We start from the raw sequence: 26,913 nt of genomic DNA on the forward strand, positions 1-26,913 counted from the left end.
CAAAAAACGGTGCGCTAGGAGCAGGGTTAATTGAGAGTTGGGGTCGCAGAGAGTCTTGACATTTGGAATGATGTTTTTAGTGGCTAAGAGTCGGTGAGAAAATGGAAGTTTGCATCCTACCCCAGCACGATACAAGGGACATTATGTCTGCACATCAGTGTTCAAAACAGGGCAGATTCTTCTTCTAAAATGGTTAGTTTGTTATTTCCAGTGTAGTAACTTCAGGACGACTGAAGGTGATGGAAACTGTTGCTTATGGCAAGGAACAGGCACCCAGTGGAAAGAGTGCACTCGATGATGCACAGCTCTTCCATTGCCGAGACAAATGACGAAGGTGAGGGTGGAGAGAAAAAAATCCCTTTGTCTCTCAGTTTGGAGGTGGCGCGAGAAGAGTGGGAGTGACTTGCCCACAGCTCTGCTTCTCTCCTATCTGCTCGTTCAGCAAGGCTCACTTGAGGACGTAAGAAATACAGCGATTTTTTCATATGCTTGCATTTCATTGACATTGAAATCAAAATACTGGTCAAACCCCAGGTGCTAGAGAGAGAAGAAACATACATCTGAAAGTGACATATGCTTTTGAGTCTTGGGGATCACAGTTATTACTTTGTATCTTATCTTGATGAGATCTAGTAAAGTATAAGATTGAGAAACAATATCATTACCAGGGCAAGCGGTTTGGGGTTTTTTTGCCTTATCTAATAAAACATTCTCTTTCAGCCTTCCTTTGAAGGAAGGCTTTAGACTGAGTCATAGAAGAAGATAATGAACCTATACAATGTGGAGCTCAAGCACAATCTATATGATGATTTGGATGAAAATGCACTTCATAGAGAAGAAAATTTTGAAGGGATGGAGTGGAATTGGACTTGGGACACTTGAATATATTTCTTTTTGCCAGATACATGCTATATGACCTTGGGCTGGTAGTTCTGCATGCATGTCTGTGTCTCTCTGCCTCATCTGACAAATGATCATAGCAGTAGTTCTATGCTGTGTCTATAACTTGTGAGCTTTATGGACAAGGATTGTCACCTTCAAAATGTGCAGCACGGAGTGGCCCGCTTTTCCATTGAGCCCTGTCAATCCAACCCAAATGGATATGCAGAGCAGAAGTGAGGGTGTCAGTTCGTGGTAGGAACAGACACCCTTCTGCCCTACTCGTAGGAACCAAGCCTCCTACAACGAGAGCAGATGTGTCTTCACAATAGTAGATCTCAAATGAGCAAGATCAATAGATTTATGTTGTAGAACCGTGGTCAGAATGACAATGTATATTTAATTGCTGTAGACAGGAAAAAAAAATTTTTTTGTTTCCCTTTGACAGGCTGGTACCGAGGATACACACTCCGAAATAAATCTAAGAAGGTATGACCTCACTTTTTAGTAACTCTAATTTTTATTTCACACCTTGCCAGACCCCGTCCGGTGCTGTAATCTGCTATGCTTCTGCTGTATTTCTTGTCTTAATATTGTGCAGGTCTCCTCATCACTATGTCCTTTTCCTTAGTGATAGAAATAAATGCCCTTGAGGTAAATGTTTCAGAACCATTAACTGGGTGCTCCTCCATTGTAAGCATGCGTAATGTGGTTTGAACTAGCAAAATTGACTGTTGCCTATCTGCATACGCTAGCTTATTGTTTTATTGTTATGGTCTTGGACCTGTACACGTCCAGCATTAGTTATATGTAATGGTAAGACTGGCGTTTTGATTTGACTTGGAAAATATTCCAAAAAATTATGCATGCATGGATCTCGGCCAAGCTTCTTGAGGTTTGTGAAACCAGTCTGAAAACTGCATGGAAATCTGGTTTCCCATAGGAATTCTGGCACCTCTTTTCAGGTGTAAAGGGGAATGACAAGAAAATAGAAAAGGATTGTAGCACTCCTAGAAGGTTTCTTTTAAATAATGGAAACTTGGGACTGGTGAATTCCTACAAATGCTGTCATGTGTTGTGAGCTTTTCTAGAGAACCACAGGTCCAGGGCAACTTGACAAATGACTCCAAGAATATTTTGTAGCAAGAACAAATGAGTATGATGGATAGTTTGCAAGAGCTTACAACATTTCGTACAGGAAGATGAGTGTCATTACAGTGAAACAAGGAATTAACTTCTCTGAGGTGCTAATATCAAATACAGTGCTCAAGCATGCAACCTGATGCTCCTTACTGGCTTTTTTCCTGTGATGCTGGGACTGGTGCACCTAACACGTTTCTGTTATAGGTAAACAGTAAACATCAGTCACAGTTACTGTTCTGCTGATCGTGCTCTTACCCTCTTCCCCTGCTTTCTGTTGAATGCATTTTTGTCAAGTCATATCCTATGGTGTGATTTATTTATTTTATTTCTGTATTTATTTTTAGGGCATTTTCCCAGAAACATATATCCACTTAAAAGAGGCAATTGTGAAGGACCGGGGGTAGGTTGGAGCTTCTTGAGGTATACTTTTGGTAGCAAGAACAATGGAATGCTGTTACTCTTTTTTTGGTTTGTTTTTGTTTGTTTGTTTTTTGTTTGTTTGTGGGGTTTTTTTTGGGTTTTTTTGTTTTTTTTTTTAAAAAGTGAAACTTAAGCAGCGGTGGTTGTAGTGAGTGCTACTGGTCTGTGCGTGCAGCAGGGCATACCGCCTGTGCTAGACTTCTGGAGCTGCATAACTTTATTTTTTTTCAGAGTATTGTAGATACCACAATTGTAGGCATAGGTGCAGGAGAACACTGTTTGTAAAAATAAGAAAGCTCTGCTAGACAAGTTAGTAGCGAGGCAGGTCAATCAAGTTACATTTAGCTCCTCTGGGGACTCCTGCAAGTCATAACACACTCCTGCTCGCAGCCAAGTAGCCAGCAGGAGTGTGGATTCCTTCCTGTCTTGGAAAACATTTAAGGAAATGACTCCTCATTTGATTCTTAGAGCTGATTCTGTGATTGTTAGAGTGAGAGGAAAACAGCAGTTGCAAAGGAAGAGACTTTAGAAAGTACTTTTTTTTTCTCTCCTGGTTTTTTTTTTTCTTTTGTTTTTAGTTATTGTGGCCAAGTTACCATTGCAAGCGGTGATTCTTCCAAACTTAATTTCTGTCTGTTTAGCATTATGTTTCTGGAACAGATCAGTTGAAACGAACAAGACTGAAAGAAACTTGAAACATATTTGCATTAAAAATGGATAATGAATGCGCACGTGTGTGTTGGAGAACCAATTGAACAATTTAAGAATCTTGGCATCATGAGTGAATTGTGTGAATAGCCAGCCCTCTGAAATTTCTGTTTACGCATTTATCAAAAAAGGATGTTTTGCTACTAAGTTTTAATCTCGAGTGTAACACTTTTTTCTGTTTTCTCCTTTTTTTTTTTTTTTTACCCCTAGACAACATGAAACAGTGATTCCAAGTGAATTGCCCCTTGGACAAGAACTCACTTCTACCCTGAGGGAGTGGGCAGTTATCTGGCACAAGTTATATGTGGTAAGGTTTCTTCAGTGGTTGGTGTTTTATTAAATAACCTCAGATCAGATGAGATGAGACTGGGCTTTTTGCAGGGCGCTTTAAGACTTTGCATAGAAAGTTAAGCAGAATTGTAAAACTATCATTATTGTAAAATTGGTCTTGAGAGAGGCTAAAAATGGTCTGCTCCCCACTGAATGGGATGTGTGATCACAGGCAGAACTGCAGTTTGGTCTACGCTATGGGTGTTTGCCGTTCTTGAGTAATTGATGACACAGCACTGATGAAGCATGGACTGGCACAAGTCACCCTCAGCATCGTGTCAGCTGGTTGGGGCTGTGTGTGTGAGTCACAGTTCACTAGTAAAATAAGGGTTCCTGCTTTGCCTGTCACGCGTCTGTGCGAGGGCAAGATGTCTCAGTTGTGTGAGAAAGTTGTGCAAGAAACTGTGGTGGTGTTTTAACAGAACCTTTAACAAGTGTGAACTCTGTTTTTCTAGAAGTATTGTAGGTACTTAATAAATGGTTGATCCTCACCCCAGAGTACTTACAGCTCAAACAGGCGAGATAGATAAAGGATGGGAAGAGAATTGGGGCCATGTGCGGTGGGGGAAGATTTGACCTGTCAGAAGTCAAATAATACATTTAGTTCTCATAAGGCTGGGGAGAGACCTTTCATCTACTAAATCTGTTTAGTGGCCTGGCCGTATGATAGCCACCTCAGAAAAGTCAGAAGCCAAGGTAATACGTGGATTTGGTAGTTTTGCTAAGGTGGATGCATTCTTGCTCAAAGAAACACAATTGGAGTTCACAATGAATTGCCTTCTTTTGAAGGTGATTATTAAGGCACATTAAAGAGAGTCAAGCTTGATTTTTCCTTGGTTAGTAGTGAGTTCAGCCTGCATAGTATGTGCTCTGAGACTTTAAGACGAGATAATGGTTTTAAATTAGCTCTAGCCATTCAGTTTACCCAGAGCAAGCTCTCCTATTGAAAATTTCACCAGGCCACAAGTACGTTTTGTTTGTGCACCACGAAGCCACGAGAATTTGTTCCGCCCTCTTAATTTAATGAGGAGCTGTATGTGATGTTATTACTGTGTGAAAAGAGAGTTTTGTTCCTGGTTTCTTTTTCTTTTTTTTCTGAATCTATTTTTCTTAAGAGCAGAAATCTTTCATGTGCCTGTGCTTGACGAACATAAGTCTTATAATAGTCTTGGAAAATGTTGTGGTTTGAAATGGATTTGAGTTTATTTTATTTTCCCCTGCAGTATGTATAAAAAGAAAAAAACAAAAACAAACCCCCCCAAAAACCAAAAAAGCTAAAGGAGGAAGGAGGTATTTGAGGAGAAAAAGGAAATACAGGGGATTTTTTTTCTTTGGTAGATTTCCTTTCACTTCTTTAATTTCAGTTTCTTTCAGCAAACATTGCACCAGTGGGTATATCTCCACTGCAAAATAAATATAAAAATGGGTGAGAGTTTTTAACTTTGATTAGTTAATAGGAGTTAGCTGATGTAAACAGCTGTAGAGATAATTCAGCTTTATCTAACTGTCAAATTGAGTTCTGCTCTATATTTCCATGAAAGCTAACACAAGTTGCTTTATCGTAGCAATTATTTTTACACAAGTTAAGAACATGCTTTTTTCTTTGTTTACTAAATATATCTCTAGTATCTTCCCTATAAGAACCAAAAGACTTATCTAGCCTCTGTCAGCCCCTTCGCGTTCACCAAAATTAAAAGGAAGATGGCTATTTATAGATTTGTGTTCTCAGGGGCAAATTCTGAGTGGTTTATATCATTCATGCTCTTTGCAGAGACCAGAATGGGGAAATAATTTGAATGAGTCTCTTTCTGCTGTGTGGGAGCAGTTGGGCTTCATAGTTAAACATTAACAGCTTTCAGATCAAGAGCTGACGCTAGTCAGCTGCTGCCTGAATGTACCAGCAATATACCATTGGCCAATTCCCACTAGCTGCTGGGTGAGGTATAGTCAAAAACCTCTTGACAGTCATTTTGGAGCTGCATAACCATAAACATTGTCTCAGTAGATCAAAGTTTAATGTCCTTTGATTTGTGGCACTACCCTCTGAAAATGAGCTGCACTTGACACTTGGTGCAAGTCAGAATCATCCTAGTGACCGGCTCCCTCTGCGGTGGTGAGGAGGGGACGAGGCCTGGATTCCCTTTTGAATGGTACAAATGGTATAGCTGACACTTTTTAAGGCTTAATTACTTATCTAAGTGCATATTGCTGCAAATATAGTAGGTTACCACATAGCTATCTATTTTTTTTAATTACAGCATCAGCCTTGGAGTCTGAAACTATAGGAAAGAGGTGTATAGGTGTGTGACTAATTTTATTAGGGTGGAACCAGTGAATAGCATGAGAAGTACTTTCATTAATTAAAGATGATAACAGTAGAAATGGCAGGAGGACATTCTTCACAAAGCAGGTTCTGATGTCCTGTTCAGTCGGTGCTTTATAATTACAGGTGCTGCATTCATAGCAAAAGGTGAAAATGCAATGACTGCGGCAAACACGAGCGAGTACCTGGGTAGATTGGGGAGGTGGTGTCTAGAATCCAGACATGATATTTTTATTGCATTTGGGGACAACCTCTGGCATGGTGGGTTCTGAGCAACTACTGCTTAAAAGCATGGGATCTGTCAAGACTGCATTGCATTAAGTTCTGTACAGATGTAAAGAAAAATGAGTCCTCTGAAGAGCAGATAATCTTCAGCCTTATTTGCTGATAGACACCAGCCAGAGAGATCATTGTGTTTCCACAGAGCTACTCTGATTTTCATGAAATTCTTGTCTGGAGGTCGCATGTGGACACGACAATCCATGTGTGAGTTACCAGCAGGTAGAACATGAACCTTGAAATATAATATGCATACTGGCAGGGAAGCAGTGGATCCCAGATACCGCTGCGTTTTGTTGCTATTCCTTTTTTTAATGTAATGGATTTTGAGTGCATGATGGGACAGGATAAGAGAGCAGGCAGCCATGAAAATGAGTCCATGGATTCAATTTGCTTAAAGTTATGGCTTTAAAACATAGTTGCTAACGCTGTAAACAGCGTGGAGGGCAGAGATTCCAATTAACCATGTTGTTAGTGTTGTATTCTGGTGACAAGAAACCTTTTTTATATGTAACAAAGAGGCTGAAGAGTTCTTTAGGTTGGTGAAAGCTATAGGAGGAACAGACATGAGAAAAAGCCTATGTAGGCTTCAGTGTTGGTCATCCGTCATTATGTTTTGGTACCACCTTTAGACTTGAAATGCAAATAAAATGTTTGCCTCAGAGTCTTACGATCTAAATAGGCAAAACAAACGGGAAACATGCATAAAAAAATGACTGGCCCAGTGTCACACATTCTAAGAGTGGCAGAGGTAAGGAGAAAGAAGCTTTGTATATGGATGTCATTTATCTGGACTTCTGTAAGGCCTTTGACATCGTCCCTCACATTATCCTTATCTCTGAATTAAAAGGATATGGATTTGATGGGCAGACTGTTTGGTGGATAAGGAATTGGCTGGATGGTCGCAACCAGAGGGTAGTGGTCAATGGCTCGATGTCCAGATGGAGATCAGTGACGAGTGGTGTCCCTCAGGGGTCCGTTCTGGGGCCAGTGCTGTTCAATATCTTTATCAATGACATAGCGGGATCGAGTGCACCCTCACGAAGTTTGGAGATGACACCAAGCTGAGCGGTGCAGTGACACACCTGAGGGATGGGATGCCATCCAGAGGGACCTGGGCAGGCTGGAGAAATGGGCCTGTGTGACCCTCATGAGGTTCAACAAGGCCAAGTGCAAGGTCCTGCACCTGGGTCGGGGCAATCCCTGGTATCAATACAGGCTGGGGGATGAAGGGATTGAGAGCAGCCCTGAGGAGAAGGACTTGGGGGTACCTATAGATGAAAAGCTGGCCATGAGTTGGCAATGTGCTCTCGCTGCCCAGAAAACCAGCCATACCCTGGGCTGCATCCCCGGCAGCGGGGCAAGGGAGGGGATTCTGCCCCTCTGCTCCGCTCTGGTGAGACCCCCTGGAGCCCTGCGTCCAGCTCGGGGGTCCTCAGCACGGGAAGGACATGGCGCTGTTGGAGAGGGTCCAGAGGAGGCCACAAAAATGATCAGAGGCTGGAACAGCTCTGCTATGAGGAAAGGCTGAAACAGCTGGGGTTGTTCAGCCTGGAGAAGAGAAGGCTGCGGGGAGACCTTATTGCGGCCTTTCAGTGCTTAAAGGGGGCTTGTGAGAAAGATGGGGACAGACTTTTTAGCAGGGCCTGTTGCGATAGGACAAGGGGGAATGGTTTTAAACTGAAAGAGGGTAGATTCAGACTGGATATAAGGAAGAAATTTTTTATGATGAGGGTGGTGGAACAGTGGCACGGGTTGCCCAGAGAGGTGGTGGATGCCCCATCCTTGGAAACATTCAAGGCCAGGCTGGATGGGGCTCTGAGCACCCTGATCTGGTTGTAGATGTCCCTGCCCATTGCAGGGGGGATGGACTAGGTGACCTTTAAAGGTCCCTTCCATCCCAAACCCTTCTGTGATTCTATGATATTAAGTTGGCATTCCTGTCTCAATGTGCTGGGACACAATTGTGATCATTTAACATCACCTCTCTGTCCTGTATATAAAAAGCACCCATCGTAGCAGTTTAAGTGCTGGGAAACACCAGAAGTCTATTTTTTGTCTGTGAGGTTTTTCTGAAATATAATGTCCTGAGGTGAAGACCCCAAATCTTGAGACACTTAAACGTTGGCAGTGCAAAGTACTGGAGAATTTGTTCCATGGGTCTAATCTTGTAGTGTCGTATGGTGCCAGTTTCTCAGATATTTTTAGTTAAATACAGCTTGCATGGTAGATTCAATTGAGTACATTTCAGAAAGCTTACTGAGCTCATTGTTTTCAGGCTATCACTAGCTTAAAATTGTCCCTTTTTTCCTGTAGGATAACAAGACAACACAGTTTCGGCATGTCCAACAAATGACTTACAGCCTGATAGAATGGCGGTCACAGATACTGTCTGGAACTCTTCCCAAAGATGAGCTAGCTGAGCTCAAGAAGAAAGTCACTGCTAAGATTGACTATGGCAACAGGTAAACTCCAAACTATGTCTTGAGGGCGGGGGAGAATCCAAAATCCCAGTAAAGGCTCTAGATGGCTATTAATACAAAGCAGTGTAAATGACCACGCAGAGGGAACACTGAACTAAGCTTTACATTTTTCCTTGGAAAAGGGGATAATTACAGCTTTCAGTCCCCATCAGAATGTGACTAGCCTGGCAGGTGGGCATGTAGCAGTTGGTCCTTCATATGCCAGCAATCTCTTTGACTTGGCAGGAAACCTTACCTGTCTTAATTCTGCAGAAATGCTGGCACATGCTGGTATTTCCCACGGAGTACAATTTGTGCCTGGCTCGCTGGAGCCAGGATTTGGATGCTGGTTATGAACTAAACTGCTTTATCAGCAACTGAGTAATACAGTTCTATAGGCCACCAAAACTCCACCTTTCATTGGTTTGTACAGAACAGGGATTGTCTCCAGAACTCATTTATCTGCCTGTCAGACTTGACTCAGGTCAAATAAGTCAATTAAGAAGAAAGCTTATGGCAAAAAATAATAATTAGCCATAATCCGTAAGCTTGATAGATACACATACCTTCTTTTTTTAAAAAAAAAAAAAAAAAAAAAAGAGAGAACAAAGATGATGTCATCTTAGAATTAAGTTACCTGACTAATTATTTTTCCCTTTAATGGGAAAACAGGGAGTGAGGGGTAAGTATTTCAAGACAGGAAAACCAGCAATGTGATTGTTACAAGGAATGGAGCTGGTGTGCATTGGTGCTTGGTGCTGTTCACAGTTTGATCTGTGGTTTGTGCTCTTTCAGTCACCTTTGCTTCTTAAATATTGTGTTGCTTCTTTTGTCCTGATGACTTGCATGCTACTCAGGATCCTAGGTTTGGACCTGGTTGTACGAGATGACAATGGGAACATCTTGGACCCAGACGAAACTAGCACAATCTCTCTCTTCAAGTCCCATGAAACTGCATCCAAAAGGATTGATGAAAGAATCCAGGAAGAGAAGGTACATCTCTTGTCACTGGCTTTGTCCTCTTCAAGTAGCTAGTACCCACTGTATTTGTGCATTCCTCTTAAGGATATTGTGCTACTTTGGCAGCAGAACTAAATTCTTCTGTGTTTGTTTTTAATGGGAGTACTCTCCTTCTTTGCAGTCCCTGCAACAGACTTTGGACCTCCGAGGGCAGCCAATATTCAACACAACACATACATATAGCCTGTATGTAAACTTCAAGAATTTTGTCTGCAATATTGGGGAAGATGCAGAGCTGTTAATGAGCCTCTATGATCCTGATCTCTCCAAATTCATCAGGTAGGGTTTTTTTGTAGCTGCATAAGCAATTTAGTCATCACTGTGGTCATTCTAAAAAAGCCAGTAGAGGTTAGAAAGGAAGATCCAGCAGATAGGTTTTAAAGTTCTGTTGGTTGCTGCCGCAGTGGTGATTTGGAAGGGGGTTATTTAATTTCAGATGAGATAGGAAGTCAAGGTTCTGAGTCCATGCACTCTCCTTCTTAAAGCTGGGCATTTCTGTGATACGTTAGTCAAAATCCCAGATTGTCTCTTTATGTTCTTAAATTTTCCTACTGTTCTCACTAGATTTGATGCATTTGATTAATTGCTTCCCATTAAATCATGTATATGCATGATGTTTGCTGTCAAGTCGGTGCAAATTCACACCTAAGAGTTGGGCATCTTGTACTGGTAGGAGAAGACATGAAGAACTTTATCAAGGAAGCATGTACGTGTCAGGCACCCTCTGTCTCCATCATTGAAGCTTATCAGGTGTGGACGTGCAGTCAGAGTTACATAGGGAAGTAACTGAGAGTACTCATTCACATCGTGCCTGCCTTCTGCCTTCACTGAAATGAGTCATTTCAGAATCACTTTGGGATAGAAGATTTTGGCAGAATTTTTCAGATATTCCTAAAAGATTAAAATGCTTTTGAGCTTTTGCCAGGTAATGGGAATGTCAGGTGTTGATTTTTTTTTATATCTCCCCCCCCCCCCTTGTTTGCAGTGAAAATTACCTGGTTCGTTGGGGCAGTAATGGGATGCCTAAAGAAATTGAGAAACTAAATAACCTTCACGCAGTCTTTACGGTAAGTTGTTGTATTTACAGCCTGGAAATTCTTCCCCATGCTGCAGACATCTGAGTTTTGCGTTCTTTCCCCCTCCCTATGCAGCAGGGAGAGGTCACAAGTGGCATTTTGGGGTGTTTTCATGGACACTTAACATGTTATAGGCAGCCTCAGAGGAATGCTGCTGAAAAGGTATTTTTTTTTGTATGTCAGTCCAAAGCATTAGTAAAGGTGTATTATTTTGCAATAGTACTGTCAGTGGGTGTTGCTCGCCCGGGCATTTCTGAAAATCCTAATAAACACTTCTCTGTTGGAGCCTAGCTGTACCCAAAATCTAAGCTTGAGATCATAGTTGTTTGTTTTTCAGTTCTTTGCTTTGCTGATTGGTTTCTGTGTTGGAGTTTGTTATTTGCAACAAGATGTTAATCGAAGAACTGCACATGAATGGAATAACTTCTGACAAGTAGCAAAGGTGGCACAAACTACCTGCCTGGTCATCAGGATTTAACATCCTTTACTCTCCTTCCAGTACTGTTGCTGGGGTGTGTTATCAAAGAGTAATGGGATGTTTAGAAATTGCTGTGTCGAAATTGCTAGTGTTTTTGTAGTTTTTTGTTGTTGGTTTTTTGTGGTGGTTTTTTTTTTTTTTTTTCCCCTTAGGGCTCAAAGGGAGCAGGTTTTACTTTCTAAAAAATTATAGATTTCCTCTTGTATGTGTGTACAATCTAACAAAAAAGCCTTACTCTCTCTGTCGTCTTCTCTTCCATTCATAAAACAGATTGATACAACTTTATTTTAATTAATTTCTAGGATTTAAGCAGTTCTGACTTGATCAGACCAAAAATCAGCTTGGTGTGTCAGATTGTGAGGGTGGGGCATATGGAGCTGAAAGATGGGAAGAAACATACTTGTGGACTCCGGAGGCCCTTTGGTGTGGCAGGTATGACAGATTCCATCAATGGAGAAAATAGCACGGCCCAGTGACTGGGACAGTGGGCTAGGAATTGGGAAATATATGCTGTATGTCAGCAAAGCCTACTAATCTCTTCGTGTCAGCATCTCTGGCTTTAAAATGGAGATTCTGATACTGAGCTGCATATAGTACCCCTTTAAGAACTTATAAAGAAAGCTGTATATGAAGATGAAATCCTGTTACTGTTCACTTTTTGTTTTGTCACCGCCTAAAAAGATAACACGCTGCCATCAGTGCCATAGACTTTTCAGATCTTTGTCAAAGAGGGATTTGCTCCTCATGACTAGTGGGGTAAAGCTGCAGTTTTTAAAGGAGCCTTGGTGAATGAGACATCCAGTTCCTGTTCAGTTCCTGTGATCTCTTGTGAAGAGACTTGCATGAAGTTTGTGGTGAAAAACAATTTAAAAATAATCAGCATTTGAAATCTAAGTGTAGCTTCTTTGCCTTGAAATGCCTGGGTCCCACCTGTTTATTGTCAGAGAGTATATTCACATTCATTACCATAGGCTGAATCAATGAAAAGGTGCTTTTTAAAAAGTTAAGATGAGAGTGGTGCGCTCTGTTGCTGTCATGAGTGGCATTGGCCCAAAATAAGCAACTGTTGTTTCCATTCTGATAGGGGAAAGCGCTCTCTGTATTCTTTAGCAACTTGGCAAAACTATGTGATGAACTTGTGTCATTGCAGTGATGGACATCACTGATATCATACACGGAAAGGTGGATGATGAGGAAAAGCAACATTTTATTCCATTTCAGCAGTAAGTACTGGACTTCAGAGTTCATCACATCTGGCTTATTTAAAGCAGTTGTCCTTTGGAGAAGGACAAATTTGTATGGGAGCCTGGCAGTGTACCAAGGTCTCTACAAATAGATTAGCTTATGGCAGTAGTCAGCTCTTTGAAGGAAAAGATTTTTGTCAGTCCTCTGAAGCCTTTGTTCCCTTGATTTACATGTCTGTATGACAGCCTAAATTGCTTAGGGAGTTTTGGCAATGCAGCTGAAATTGCTAGGTACCCATTATCATCTGAGGTAAGAAAGAAGAGCACAGTGCAAAATAACGTTGTGGGGTCTGAGGGATGTGACCTTCAAAACCATTAGGGGGTTAAGAGGCAAGATTTTCAGAAAGACCTGAGCGTAGAGAACGCAACTCCTCCTTGTCACTATTGTGCAGGACCCTGCGTATTGTCTGCCTCTTAACTTTCCAGATTACCTTGTAAGGGAGATTCAGAGGACAATAGGAAAGGGATTTCTCCCTCTTTCTGGGAAAGAAATTCAAGCCCAAAAGTCTTTTGCGTTCCCGTATTGCTAGTTAGACTTGTGTGTTCTGCCTGCTCTCTGATTGCTCACTTTTTCGGCACATTCCAGTAATTAAAATGAAGCTTGTTTGGGTAGACTTAGCCATGTTGTTACAGTCCTAAATATAGCAATCCATTTGGTGTAGCCATATGTTATTACAAGGTATTTTCAGGGGAGATTGTGTGGGGCTTTGTTTCCCCCCCACCCTTTCAGGGCCTGAAGGGCTGGAAAGAAGGATGTCTTTTCCTTTGCAAGATAATGTTAGTCTGCTACCTTCCCCCCCACCTCATTTTGCTTCTGTTCTAATGAGGCTGAGTTTATATCCAAATCTGGTCACCTCTACAAGGATGGGGAGCCTGTGGAGACCTCGTTTTGTGTCTGCTTTGGTTCATTATTGAGGGTGTGGGTACAGGAGTGAAGTCGGGTTCAAGATGCAAAGCTCAATACGCGTGTTTGTGTTTAGGGATAGGTTCATCACTCGTATGTTCTCACAGCAGTCGTTAGTTACGTTAACTTATCCCTGGTTAATCTACATAGTCTCTTAGGGACAGCTCTGAGGCACACCTGAAGACAGGGCTCAGCTCATCTGATGGGAGCGCAAGGCTCTGTGCTGAGCTGTTCCTGCGTGGTAGCCCATAGCTGGACTTGTTCTCACAGGTCGGCAAGGCAGTCAGTCTGTGGATGGAAAACAAGACCAAAGTAGAGCTGGCTATGTTTATGGTCGTCCTGTAGGCTGGTATTTCAGTATGATACAAATGTAGTCATGGAGTCTTTGGGTCAATGTTACTTATCCTAAGCGTGAGCTAGCACTGTGATGTATTTCCTAGTTTGAGAGTTTATATGTATTGCCATTGGGTTTGTGCAGGTGAAAAAGAAAAAAAAATTCCCATGGAATCCTTTAAAAAAAAAAAAAAGTCTTTGGAAAACAGTCAGCTGTTGGCCAGCCCTCTTCTTGCAGAGCACATGTTTGATGTTAGTCTGTCTGCTTCCCGGTCTCTATTGTTGTTCTTCTCAGGATTGCCATGGAAACATACATCAGACAGAGACAGCTAATCATGTCCCCACTGATAACTTCTCATGTGATTGGAGAAAATGAGCCCCTCACTTCTGTCTTCAACAAAGTCATCGCTGCAAAGGAAGTGAATCATAAAGGGCAAGGTACAACAGTCAGACGAGAAGCTAATGTAAAAACCTGGTGCGGGGAAGGGTTCCCCGTGCTTACAAAGGAAAATAAATGACCTGTGAAAGTCCAGAGATCAAGTCTTACTGGAGTTTGCTACCTTCCCTGAGCCAAACGTGTGGTCTTTGTAATGGCTGTCTGTCATCCCAGCAGATTGGGAGCTAAAAAAAGATCAAAACAGGAGCTGTTCTTACGTGAAAAGAACTTCTCTCGCTGTGACTTATTTAGCAAATAAGGTGATATTTTTAGGATAAACCTGTTTATATGGACATAAAATATTTTTAAGTGAATATGACTGCATATTCTAAATGGCTTTTTAAACTGCATTATTCAGGATTCTTCTGCTCTTGCTTGTGTGTCTGGCCTTACTCAAATACACTAGCGGATTCATCTCAGAAAGTTTGTATTTTACTTCAGAGAATCTACCCTGTAAGGTCTTCGCCACTGTTAGGGGGAGAGAGAACTGGGCCAACTGAGAACCAGCTTGGGATATTTAAGGCATGGAGATCACATGAAGAAATGGTTTCTCTTAAGCATAGGCTTAAATTTCATGGGTTTATACTTTCTTTTTTTTTTTTTTTTCTCAGTAGACAAGTGTTACCTTTCTTTTCTTAGGTCTTTGGGTCTCCCTGAAACTGCTTCCTGGCGATCTAGTGCAGGTTCAAAAGGATTTTTCCCACCTTGTAGACAGATCCACTGCTGTGGCTCGCAAAATGGGATTCCCTGAGATAATCCTTCCTGGTAGGTACCATATGCCTCCACGCTTCTGTGGAGCGCAAGACCCAGATGAAATTCTAGAATTTCTGCTATAAACAGATTTATTTTAAAGCCATCAAAAAATTTGTTTTCATTTTTCTTGAAACATCCAGCCAGTCTTTTATTTTTTTTTTGTCAAAGAAGTTGAAAATGTAAGTTTCCTTTCTTACACTGAAAAATGATAGTGTGTGTACTTTTTGGAAGAAAATTTCTGCTTAGTCCAAGAGACATTTTTGTTGCCTGTAGGTTTGACCCTGCTCTATTTAATCCATTCAAAGGGGATTTTGCCCTATAGAGCTCATTGCATTAAAAAAAAAAAAAAAGTTACGTAAAGACAGAGGTTTAAAAAAAAGGAGAATGGTACATTTTTAAAGACTTTTGTATAATTTGAGATGAAGATGAAATGGTGTGATGTTGGGTGTCGTTAATTACCTGGTATCAGTAAAGGCTAAGAAGAAGAAAAGGATAAGGTGGTACCCAAGGATGTTAAATGTTAACCTGTACAACCGTCTGTATGAGAAAAACAGCTCATTAAGCACTATGAATTTTAGGTGATGTTCGAAATGATATCTACGTCACCCTGATACAAGGGGAGTTTGACAAAGGGAAGAAGAAGACTCCCAAGAATGTAGAAGTCACCATGTCTGTACATGATGAAGATGGAAATCTCCAAGAGGTATGATGGCCTTTGCAGGAGGTCACAAGGCTGTGTGTTTGCTAGATGATAGCTCCAGTCCATAGGTTCTTATTTATCAACTCTATGCAAGGACTGTGTGATAATGAACAAGAGCTATTATAGGTGATCTCAGTGACCGAATTTGAATACTCACTGACTTTTTTTTTTTTTACATTAATAAGAGATGTGAGCAAATCTTTAAAGATTCTGTAAAACTTTCAAAGAGGTGACACATGTTGCGTTCCTTTGGCTGTGAGGCATAGACTTTGAGTAACTGACAGTTACATGCTTTGAAATTTTCTGACCTAAGATACTTTTTGCTTTCATTCTAGACCTTACCTTTCCCTTTTCCCTCCTCCCCTTGTCTTTTTGTCCAAAGAAAGCTATCCATCCTGGTGCTGGTTATGAAGGTGTCTCCGAATATAAGTCTGTTGTTTATTACCAAGTCAAGCAGCCTTGCTGGTATGAAACTGTAAAGGTAAGAGTGTAATTTACAGTCTTGCTTCCTTTGTGTAGAAAATGGAACTAATTTAAAATCAGTAGGCGCATCAGTATCAGAATGTCCTGTAAATTGACTGGAACTCAGGAAAAAAAGGAGAGGTTACCGCCTTTGGAAGAAGGGGCAGGCAACTCAGGAGGACCACAAGGATGTTGTGAGAGGTTATGGAGGGAGAAGATTAGAAAGGCGAAGGCCCAGATAGAACTTAAACTGGCCACCGCCATTAAAGATAACAAAAAATGTTTCTACAAATATATCAGCGACAAAAGGAGGGCCAAGGAGAATATACCTCCTTTGTTGGATGCGAAGGGATACATTGCCATGAAGGAAGAGGAGAAGGCAGAGGTACTTAATGCCTTCTTTGCCTCAGACTTTAATAGTCAGACTGGTCATCCTCGGGGTTTTCAGGCCTCTGAGCTGGGAGATGGAGATAGGATGCAGAGTGAAGTCCCAGTTGTTGAAGAGGTGGCAGTCACCAACCTGCTCCTCCACCTGGATGCTCACAAGTCCATGGGGCCAGAGGAGATCCACATGAGGATACTGAGGGAGCTGGCAGAGGAGCTGGCCAAGCCACTTTCCATCATTTATCAGCAGCCCTGGTCAACCGGGGAGGTCCCACATGACTGGAAGTTAGCAAATACGACGCCCCTCTACAAGAAGGGTCAGAAAGAGGATCCAGGGAGCTACAGGCCTGTCAGCCTGACCTCGGTGCCAGGGAAGGTCATGGAGCAGATCATCTTGAGTGTCATTATGCGGCACGTGCGGGACAACCAGGGGATCAGGCTCAGCCAGCATGGGTTTATGAAAGGGAGATCCTGTTTCACTAACCTGGTCTCCTTCTGTGACAAGGTGACCCGCTTAGTGGATGAGGGGAAGGCTGTGGATGTTGTCTACTTGGGCTTTAGTAAGGCCTTTGACACTGTCTCCCACGGCATTCTCCTGGAGAAGCTGGCTGCTCACAGCTTGGATAAGTGCACTCTGCGCTGGGTTAAAAACTGGCTGGACGGCCGAGCCCAGAGAGTGGTGGTGAATGGAGTCAAATCCAGTTGGTGGCCGGTCACGAGCGGTGTTCCCCAGGGCTCAGGGTTGGGGCCGGTCCTGTTCAGTATCTTCACTGATGATCTGGAGGAGGGGATCGAGTGCACCCTCAGTAAGTTTGCAGATGACACCAAGTTGGGTGGACGTGTCGATCTGCTGGAGGGTAGGAAGGCCCTGCAGAGGGACCTGGACAGGCTGGATCGTTGGGCCGGGGCCAACTGTATGAGATTCAACAAGGCTCAGTGCCGGGTCCTGCACTTGGGTCACAACAACCCCATGCAACGCCACAGGCTGGGGGAGGAGTGGCTGGAGAGCTGCCTGGCTGAAGAGGACCTGGGGGTGAACATGAGCCAGCGGTGTGCTCAGGTGGCCAAGAAGGCCAATGGCATCCTGGCTTGTATCAGGAATAGCGTGGCCAGCAGGACCAGGGAGGTGACAGTGCCCCTGTACCGGGCACTGGTGAGGCCGCACCTCGAGTTCTGTGTTCAGTGTTGGGCCCCTCACTCCAAGAAGGACATGGAGGTGCTGGAGCGTGGCCAGAGGAGGGCAACGAAGCTGGTGAAGGGTCTGGAGCACAAGTCTTATGAGGAGCGGCTGAGGGAGCTGGGGTTGTTTAGTCTGGAGAAGAGGAGGCTGAGGGGAGACCGTATTGCTCTCTACAACTCCCTGAAAGGAGGTTGTAGCGAGGTGGGGCTCGGTCTCTTCTCCCAAGTAACAAGCGATGGGATGAGAGGAAATGGCCTCAAGTTGCACTAGGGGAAGTTTAGGTTGGATATTAGGAAAAACTTTTTCACCGAAAGGGTGGTCAGGCCCTGGCACAGGCTGCCCAGGGAAGAGGTTGAGTCTCCATCCCTGGAGGTATTTAAAGAACGGGTAGACGTGGTGCTTGAGGACATGGTTTAGTGGTGGACTTGGCAGTGCTGGGTTAATGGTTGGACTCAATGGTCTTAAGGGTCTTTTCCAACCTTAACGATTCTATGATTCTACGACTGGAGATAGAGAATGCTGGTGCTGCGGTTTTCATTGTGTTATCGTGTGCAGGTGTCCATTGCAATAGAAGAAGTCAGTCGTTGCCATTTAAGATTCACTTTCCGTCATCGGTCATCACAGGAATGTAAGTATCAGAAACGAAGATCTGCAGGAGTACTGTACTCTTCCTACCCTCATTGAGATTTTCTGAGTATCCGCCAAAGTTGTAGCGCTTGCATTTCTACTTATTTCCAGTGTTGTGGATTTTCTTGCAAGCAAAGAAAAAGAATTCAAACTTTTTACAGCCTTAAAAAAGGTTTGGTGCTGGTTTTGTTCTAAAACTGAAATTAGATAGGGAACAACATGTTAGCCCCCTTGAAAGACAGTTGTCAATGCTTATTGATGCTTTGGCTTCTCAGTGTATGGTGGTGTTTTTAATTTATTTCAGGGCCTTCACAAAATTCACTGCAAGGCCTGGTGGACTTCTACTGGTCTTCCTATAGGAGGATTACTAATTAGGTTAATGAAAGGCTAATGAGAAAGTTAGAGCCAGAAGTTTCATCAAATGACTTCAGAGCCCTGAAACAAGATCAATAATGTGAGACTAAGCCCTTCAAAGGCTCTCAAAAAAAATTCTCTCAAGGTACCTGGGAGATGCAGTGACATACTTCCACATCCATACCTCACAAGCAGATTCGCAAAATCCTAACCAAAATATCTATACAATTTTATATATGTCCATCTAGCAGCACAATTAACCACCAAAATTGTGTGGCGAGAGATTCTTTAGGTTTCTGTGTAGTTGCAGATAGCTATTAAGTGCCTTGAGATGAGGGGGAAAGAAAGAGAGCTCTTTCTACTGTGGATCACAGTTTGCTAGCTCCATCACATTATTGTGTGATGCTATTAAATAAAGAAGCTGCATGTAGTTAGAGAGCTGCATTATGGATAGCATGGGCATAAACAAGACTATTCCTAATAAAGATTTTTTCTGTTTACAGCTAGAGATAAGTCTGAGAGAGCTTTTGGCGTGGGCTTTGTGAAGTTGATGAATGCAGATGGAACAACACTGCAAGATGGCAAACACAATTTGATTGTTTATAAGGTAGCTTGGGCATTTGCAGTTTTCACTTTTGTTTAACTAATCAAAACTCTTGGCTGACTTTTTTCCTAGCAATGTAAACATCATAATTGCAGCGATTTTTAATAATTTTTCTCAGATAACAGGACAGTAATTTTTTTTTTTTAAATAAGTCACTCTCAGCTCTGCTTTCACTAATGGGTTTTCTGACTGCAAGTAGACAAATCTGTTACATCCTTGTACGTGTCTGTATAGAGCATTTTTCCTCATCGTTCACCTAGACGGCATGCAACAAACAGGCCTGGTGAACACCTGCTTTGGAGGATCCGTGTGTGATGGGAAGAGAGACCTGGTGCCTTTAATCACAGTAAGAGGAAAAAATTAATGAATTGCAGCAGAAAGCTATGAAGTGAGAAAGCCTCCTAAATTCTGTGGTGTGAATCACTCTGAAAAGAGCTTAGTTCATTGGTAGTATGGGCAACTTCTGTTCCCTAAAGTTAGAGGCCCAAAATGGACAATATGAGTAAACAACTATAGACATGAAAAGGTGTTTAAAGCCCTCTCGGGCTGTCACTGTGTTGAAATGTGTCTGCAAATGAGAACTGCAAGAGGTCAGATGAGGTGTGTTCAGTGTGAGATAACCATTGCCTTGGCTGTATTCAACCAACAGGGTGATAACAAGAAAATGGAAGATGCTAAATGCTATTTAACTCTTCCTTGTACCAAAACGGAGATGGAGGAGAAGGAGGCCCCCTCGGGGAAAAATCTGCACCATCTAGCCAACTTCACACCCACTAAAGATAGTACAAAAGACAGCTTCCAGATTGCCACTTTGATCTGCTCCACCAAACTTACCCAGAATGGTAGGTCTTGCATTAGCAGCCTAGCGGTGTCACGCTGTATGTTTGAAGTAAAGAGGGCACTTTCCTTACGCAAATTTTTGGCATTGCAGCATGTGTGGGCACAGTGCTTTAGCTTTAATCTTGCTGTTTCATGTGTCAGTGGCAGCCCAATCCCAACATTGTTGGCATCATGTTGCCTGTACAAGCTACAAAGATGTTTACGAAGCCATGAGAGACCATGTCACATGAATATTTTATCCAAACTACCAGTGTTAAATCTAACAGGCTTGTCGTCACGTATAGAAATGGCACCCGTCTGTGACGGTGTATTTGTGTTTTCAGAATCCTTTATGTTTAAGGTTAATTATCTTCTGTCCTCTGCCTGTTAAGAATGTCGCAGTTGGAACTGAACTGTTCAGCATGCTGTTATGCAGTAACTCTGCTTTGCGTGCTGCCAAAGTGGTCAAAATGAAGGATGATGTAGATATGTGGATGAATACAGTACGTGCTGGTAAATGATGCGAGATTTCCGGTAGCTCTGGAAGGCTCTTGGTGTAACGTACTTTCTGACTTCGGGAAAGAATGTGAAAATGACACCAGCTGTGGCTCCATCAAGGTGTACCTGTGTAGCTGCTGGGAGATGGGTATGAGCTGTTGTTCTGCTCGCAGTTTGAGCTTGGCCAGTTAGCTTAAGTTAAACACCATCCTGATACATCCACGTGCATGAGGAGTGAATCCGACTTTCATTATCCTGTCTGACGTGCAGGCGAAGCACGTTTGCATCTTTCTGCTCTCCTGCATGTACCCCCTGTTTCTGAATGTGGCATTCTTTATCAAGGCTGTTAAGTTTCACATGTATTCTTATATCTGAAGGTAGTAAATTAATTTAGTTTCAGAATGGAGATGATGTACATATTTCATTAACATGGAAGATGTGTATGAAACCTGCTAGACTTCTTTGAAAGCCTCAACTGTAGTTTGTAACTAAACCTGAGGTCCTGGGATGTCCCAGAATTATGATAAACAGCTCTGCAGCTTCATGTAATTTATACAAGAGGTTTCAATTTCAACTTTAAGAACAATCTCCAAGAGGCTGCTCTAAAGTAAACACAAGCATTAGTAAGAAAAGTCATGCACTCTTAATAGCATTCCTAGCTTGAGATACCTTCTCTTGAGTGAATGAGAAGCCTGCAAAATTGTCTACCAAATGCCTTGCGTTATCAAATTACACTGAAGTTTCCATTTATAGCAAAACTTAACTTTCTTGCCAAGACAAAAGAACCATCGCAAGGTAATGTTCTGTATGTCAGTGTGACTTTTCCTTGTAAGCCGATTCTAAAAATAACCTCTAGTACTTGTTCTGTATTGTTCTGCAGCCATTAAGTCAGCTGTGGTGTTGTAATCTGTTTCTAATTGCTGATGTTCTCTCCTTGCTAGTTGACCTGCTGGGTTTGTTGAACTGGCGTTCTAACTCTCAGAACATAGCTCACAACCTAAGGAAGCTAATGGAGGTGGAAGGAGGAGAAATTGTAAAGGTATGCATAGAGACTTGAGTCTCCTTGTTATGCAAACACTTCTGTACGTGCTTGATGTTGACCTTGAAGGGTTGTAATTGTGTTGAACCCAAAAGCTCTCTATATAGGCTAGGAGAGCTGTTTCAGCTGCTGAGCAACAGGAGAACAAAAGGTATGCTTTGCTCTCCTTAGTGGAATTCACCAGAATTACAAAGTTAAATGTTGCCAGGATTGGGGAGATAGTGGTGACTTTATTTTCCCCTGAATCCTTATGAAATGGAAGATACATTCAAAGCCTAACTTAATTTTCAGTAGGGGCTCTGGGCCTCCTTTGTGGATAGGGACTTGCTGTGGATCTAGGAACAGAGTGCAGAGAAGGCTCAAAGAGCTTATAATCAGAGTACCATGGGGAATAGACCTGAAATGTGCTGAAGCACCACAGAAAATAGTCTGCTGAAGGATTTAGGAGGTAAGACTTCCCGTAGTTCCAAGTGGGGATCTTTTGGGATTACGCAAGGTCATGGTTTTACTTAACTGCTGAACAACTGAAGTAAATGCTGTGTCGTTGCAAACCAGTCTTTATGTAAAATGTTATGCCTTAGTACAGTGTATGTGGTCGATTTGGCCTAGTGCAAGCTTAAACTGTGTGGACAGAATTAAGTGCCTTGAATAGGTCTCTTGCTAGGTAAACAGGCAACAAAACAGAAAAGAAAGTGGGGCCATTTAGAGCTGATAAGACAAGATCCTCTTGCTGTAGTGAGGGAGAATAGCGTGATGATCATGACGAGCATGTGAATGAATACAGGACTAAGATCCCTTTTTAAATGTTCTTTCATGTACAGCTTTTACAGTTCAACTGAGCAAGGTTGGAGGGGGGAAAAATGATCCAAAAGAGTAGGCTCGTCTGCAGGATTCCAGAAGTAGTAGTCTTTTCCTGCCTTTTTACTATTTTATTTTTTCCCCTCTAGTTTTTGCAAGACACCCTTGATGCACTTTTCAACATAATGATGGAAATGTCAGAAAATGAAACCTATGACTTCCTTGTGTTTGATGCACTGGTTAGTGAGTCTTTTTTTGTCTGTGTGTGTGCATTGGGAGTATTTGTTTTTCAGCCACATTTTCAGTCTGTTCCTGGTGATTCCTTTAGATGAGTGATTGGTATTTTGCTCTGAGAAATAAATTATATTTAAACACTTCTTAGAGGCATTTTCAGGAGCTAGGACTGAGATACGCATTGAGCTTTTTAGTGACCACAGTGAGAACAGTAATAACTGTTTACATAATGTATAGTAATTTCTTCAAAAACCTTCTTGCATTAAGGCAATTTACAAAAGAGAAAAGCTGTATTATCTATCTGAAGCACAAAGTGAAACGATTTGTTCAGGGTCATGACGGAGGAGGATTTGTGGCTATGGTGGGAATAGAACCTATGTTCCCTAAATCCTAGCCCGGTACGCAGGCAGTAGGGATGACTGCTCCTCTGAACCTTTATAGAAGGATTGTAATGACCGAGCAAAAGACTCCACAAGGATTATTCTGCATCTTTGGAGAGGCTGCTTAGTAGGTTTGTGAAAGGCACTGGATTTGGTGTGCAGTAACAAAGTTGTGTGCTTCATGCTGGCCAGCAAATACGTAATTGACAGTTTAGGGAGAAATGTGAAGTCAGATGTATCCAGCTGGCATTGGTGGGGGGAGTGCATATAGGGGGACAGAATGTCCTGGCTCTAATACATGTCATTGTAGTAACAGGACTGAGTGTTTGCTATGAGTATGAATGATCAGAATCTCAAGTTCTAGCCTGAAAAGCATTGTTTCTTAGCTTTGAAAAACGGCCTTCAGCAGCTCTGTGCCTATTTAACCTGTGCTATGACAGTGTCACACAAAGACTGTAAGTAGTGCTGCTTCCTGTATCGCTGTTGTTGCTTTGTGGAGTAGCTCCCTTTCTCTCTAAGATTTCCTATCTAAACGCTGCTATGGCCTACCTTCCCTCTGAGCAATGATGTAGTCACACACCCCACAGTATTTAGTCACTACTAGAATATGAACAACACTATCTGTAGCATTAATGCTATTAGAGAAACAAACAAACCAAAACCATGACCCAGCAAAATAAATGACATGCAATTAGAGACTGAGTTATGTTTGTGCGTGTTAGGGGTTGTGCGGCTCTGTACATCTGTTTGCTTTTGAATTTTTGGCAGGTATTTATTATTTCTTTGATCGGAGACATCAAGTTCCAGCATTTCAACACTGTACTTGAAACTTATATTTATAAGCACTTCAGCGCAACCCTGGCATACGTGTAAGTACTGGTCACCACAAACCCACAAGCTGTCGTTCAGACAGTGTCTCACTGATAATTTTGGCCAACTACGCTAATGTGATAAAGGCAGCATAGACCAGATGAGTGTTCCGCCCTATTCTTCTCTGCTTTCAGGAGAGAAAGAAACCCTGTAATTACTCTTACCCTGTAAAAAGTTTCTATTTTAAGAATTTTTTTCTGTAAGGAAAAGAGATTGCTATCATGGAAAATCCTGTATCAGACTGTGGTTCAGACTGTCTTTGTAGTCCTCTGTGTGTGTGTGTGTGTGTTTGTGCTATACAAAGCCTCTTCATGTTTTTCAGCCTGATTTCCTATTGAACACAGGTTCATGCAGTCAGTCAGTGTACATCTCTCCCGTATAACTTGCGAGTGCTTTGGTCTAGTATTGCTGCTAAAAGGTTGGTGGAGACAGGGGGGTAGGGGTGGTGGTTACAGGTATATGCAGAAGGCAACGGAAAGTATCGTAAGTCGGTATGTGGGAGGGTGGTGGAAATTGATGAAAGAACACAAATTCTTAAGAAATCCGGTCTGATAGGTATTGCTGCTCATGGAACTGTTTTGTCTTGCCAGTATCTGCCTCAACCTTTTCAATCCAGCCTACCCCAGAATTACTTTGAGCAGAAGAAAATTTTAAATGGTCTCTATACTTTGTACTCCTATTTTAGGAGTATGTTTGAACGGGGTCACGGGGAGCAGAAGCAGAACCGTACATGGCTGAAATAATATGAGCGACATTGTGGTTGATGGTAGCAGAGATAAGAATGGTGTTCACCTCCCTCCACTGTCTACCTACAACCAGGCAGGTTGAGGAGGCCACAGACTTCAGAAAAGGGCTAAATGTCATGGTGGGGTTTAAAACATGTCGATTACATGAGATTACACTTACATATTGAAATTCTCTCACATAGACTGTCACGTGTTTAGAAGAAATTTGCAATTCTTCACATTTGGATGTGTGTGTACAGACAGCAGGAGTAATTCTGTTTCCCTGTAATGTTTTTATCTGTGGAACTCAAAGCAGTTTAAAAAATTCAGCTCACAATCGTTAGCCCTATTTTATCAGGGAAGGAAAAAGCTGATGCGCAGAGTTTATTTAGGTACATGTGAAAACTCTAGTCCTTTCAGTCAACCTGTTGACTTCATGTGCTTAAAAATAAGGCAATTGTTTAAGTGCCGTAGCTAGTCATGGCTTATGTGCCCAATGATACCCAGGAAGTTGGTGGAGAAGCCAGGAGTAACACCCACATCTCTTGACTTTCCAGCTCCTTGATCTAGTGCCCCTCAACCCGAAGGTCATTACCTCATGGTAACAAGCAACTAAAAAGTTAAAACTGGAGCCAATATGGAGGGCAAAACCAGAAACCAAACTCCTTTTCCCCTCTAAAAATCTCTTGTTATTTTTACTGATACGCATGAATTCCTAGTCCTGAGTATTCAGCCTCTTTTGTGGCTGTCAACCTAAAGATAATTCTGTGAGGAAACACGATTTCACAAAGCTCTGAAGTCCCCACCTCCTGCCGCCTGCTTCCCTGCCCTGGCCACACGATCACTACTTGCATATGGTTTCCTTTTCCTTCTTCCCTGTAACCTCTGGAAGAATCATCATTCTTATCTCTCTTTACTATAAATAAACTTTGATTAATGAGCACACTGTATCTTAGCTTTGTTGTTCCCTTCCCTTTCTTTCCAGCTTAGCTTGACAATGTGGTATCTGCATAATGCCAAGTGGACTATAATATTATATAGTGTCCTTGGCGTGCTCCACATGCCGGAATTTGGCAAAGCAGGGAATTGGATGCTGGCAGTGTGGCAAGCAGAGCAAGCAAGTGCAAAAGCTGTTGTATACTTGGCTATCGCTCTCACACCGCTTTGGGTGCTGTGAGTTGTTTAATGAAGAGGATTTTGCCTGAATATTAACTGCCATAACACTCACAGAAGATCCTGATCTGTTTCGGCAGAGACTAGATAGCAAATACTCAAATGTGTTTATGCAACTTCTGTCCACAGTTCTCAAAGCATTCGGCAAGTATTGCTTCAGAACTTTGCGCTCCACACGTGAGAATGCGAACACGTGGAGAAGGTGTCGGTCCACTTTCAGTAGTAATGGGTTTTCCAGCTTCCTGAAAACTTCCTTTTAAGGAAGGGAAAAAAAAACAAATGGATCAAGAAGTTGGAATTTGTAGACAAATTTGTAGACTTTTCTGAGAATTCATGAACTGGTTATGAAAATCTGGCATCCCGTGAAGCCAAAGACTTCAGAAGGAAATAGGCTGTGAAGAGGAATCCCTGTCTGTTATCTATTTATTAGCCTGTAGCTGCTTTCTGGAATCAGGAAGCTGGACTTACACAGAAACTTAACCGTGTCTATATTTATTCTCCTTTTCGTTTTATTTCCATAGGAAACTCACCAAAGTACTGAACTGTTACGTGGGAAATGCTGATGACTCCAGCAAGACAGAATTGCTATTTGCTGCTCTGAAAGCCTTGAAGTACCTATTCCGATTCATTGTTCAGTCACGAATATTGTACCTGAGGTGAGACCAAGGTCATTGCCATCCTTATGTCTCCTTTTGGAAGTCACTGAAGTTGCTTCCAGTCAACACCACTAGAGGGGATATTCTTCAGCATATCCTCTACCCTTGAATTTTTAAGAGTGTCTTTCTGCCCTTTGTCTACAGCTGGAGAAAATAAGTTGAGTAAAAATTGAAATACCTAATTTGAAAAAATCCTTTTAGTCACCTGTAACATGCCATAAGCAGCATATGGTAGCGCTGAAAAGGAACCTGTTATTAATGAAAAAACAAACCAACAAACAAACATGGAATGACTTCCTCATTTTAAGAAACTTTAAGAAACAAATACACACGTGGTTACTTGTTAGGTGAGGTGAAGGCGACACGTTTGGTTAGGATATAGTCAACAGCAGTGGTTTTACCATAGCCTCAAAACATGGTTTCAAAGATTGACAGTGAATCTTCGGAGTCCTTTTCTCATGTTCATTCTGGCTTTTTTGTTTAATACTGAATGAGCTACTTGATTCTTGGAACCCAAGCAGTTTGATGCAATGGCAGTTTAAAAAGTACAGCTTTTCCCTTTTAACAGATTTTAGCAGGGAATTACTGCAGAATCCCCAATGCCAGTTTTACACTCATGTCT

The 26,913-nt window shown here is 42.1% G+C and overlaps 1 protein-coding gene across 1 annotated transcript in view; it reads left to right on the forward strand.

The window, feature by feature from the left end:
• LOC309601993 (dedicator of cytokinesis protein 5) overlaps positions 1–26,913 on the forward strand; it is an 84,619-nt gene that overhangs the window by 24,005 nt on the left and 33,701 nt on the right. The window contains exons 3-22 of the mRNA XM_082335263.1: positions 1,328–1,368; positions 2,367–2,422; positions 3,361–3,457; positions 8,399–8,547; positions 9,402–9,537; positions 9,686–9,843; positions 10,550–10,631; positions 11,421–11,550; positions 12,269–12,341; positions 13,895–14,037; positions 14,675–14,800; positions 15,367–15,491; positions 15,871–15,969; positions 18,070–18,142; positions 18,999–19,102; positions 19,749–19,941; positions 21,358–21,455; positions 22,403–22,492; positions 23,636–23,736; positions 26,157–26,291. Of these exons, the coding sequence (XP_082191389.1) occupies positions 1,328–1,368; positions 2,367–2,422; positions 3,361–3,457; positions 8,399–8,547; positions 9,402–9,537; positions 9,686–9,843; positions 10,550–10,631; positions 11,421–11,550; positions 12,269–12,341; positions 13,895–14,037; positions 14,675–14,800; positions 15,367–15,491; positions 15,871–15,969; positions 18,070–18,142; positions 18,999–19,102; positions 19,749–19,941; positions 21,358–21,455; positions 22,403–22,492; positions 23,636–23,736; positions 26,157–26,291 (2,209 nt within the window). The remainder of the gene's footprint in view (positions 1–1,327; positions 1,369–2,366; positions 2,423–3,360; positions 3,458–8,398; positions 8,548–9,401; positions 9,538–9,685; positions 9,844–10,549; positions 10,632–11,420; positions 11,551–12,268; positions 12,342–13,894; positions 14,038–14,674; positions 14,801–15,366; positions 15,492–15,870; positions 15,970–18,069; positions 18,143–18,998; positions 19,103–19,748; positions 19,942–21,357; positions 21,456–22,402; positions 22,493–23,635; positions 23,737–26,156; positions 26,292–26,913) is intronic.

The sequence above is a fragment of the Platalea leucorodia genome (genome assembly GCF_965183815.1).
Source record: "Platalea leucorodia genome assembly, chromosome: W".
Lineage (NCBI taxonomy): Eukaryota > Metazoa > Chordata > Aves > Pelecaniformes > Threskiornithidae > Platalea > Platalea leucorodia.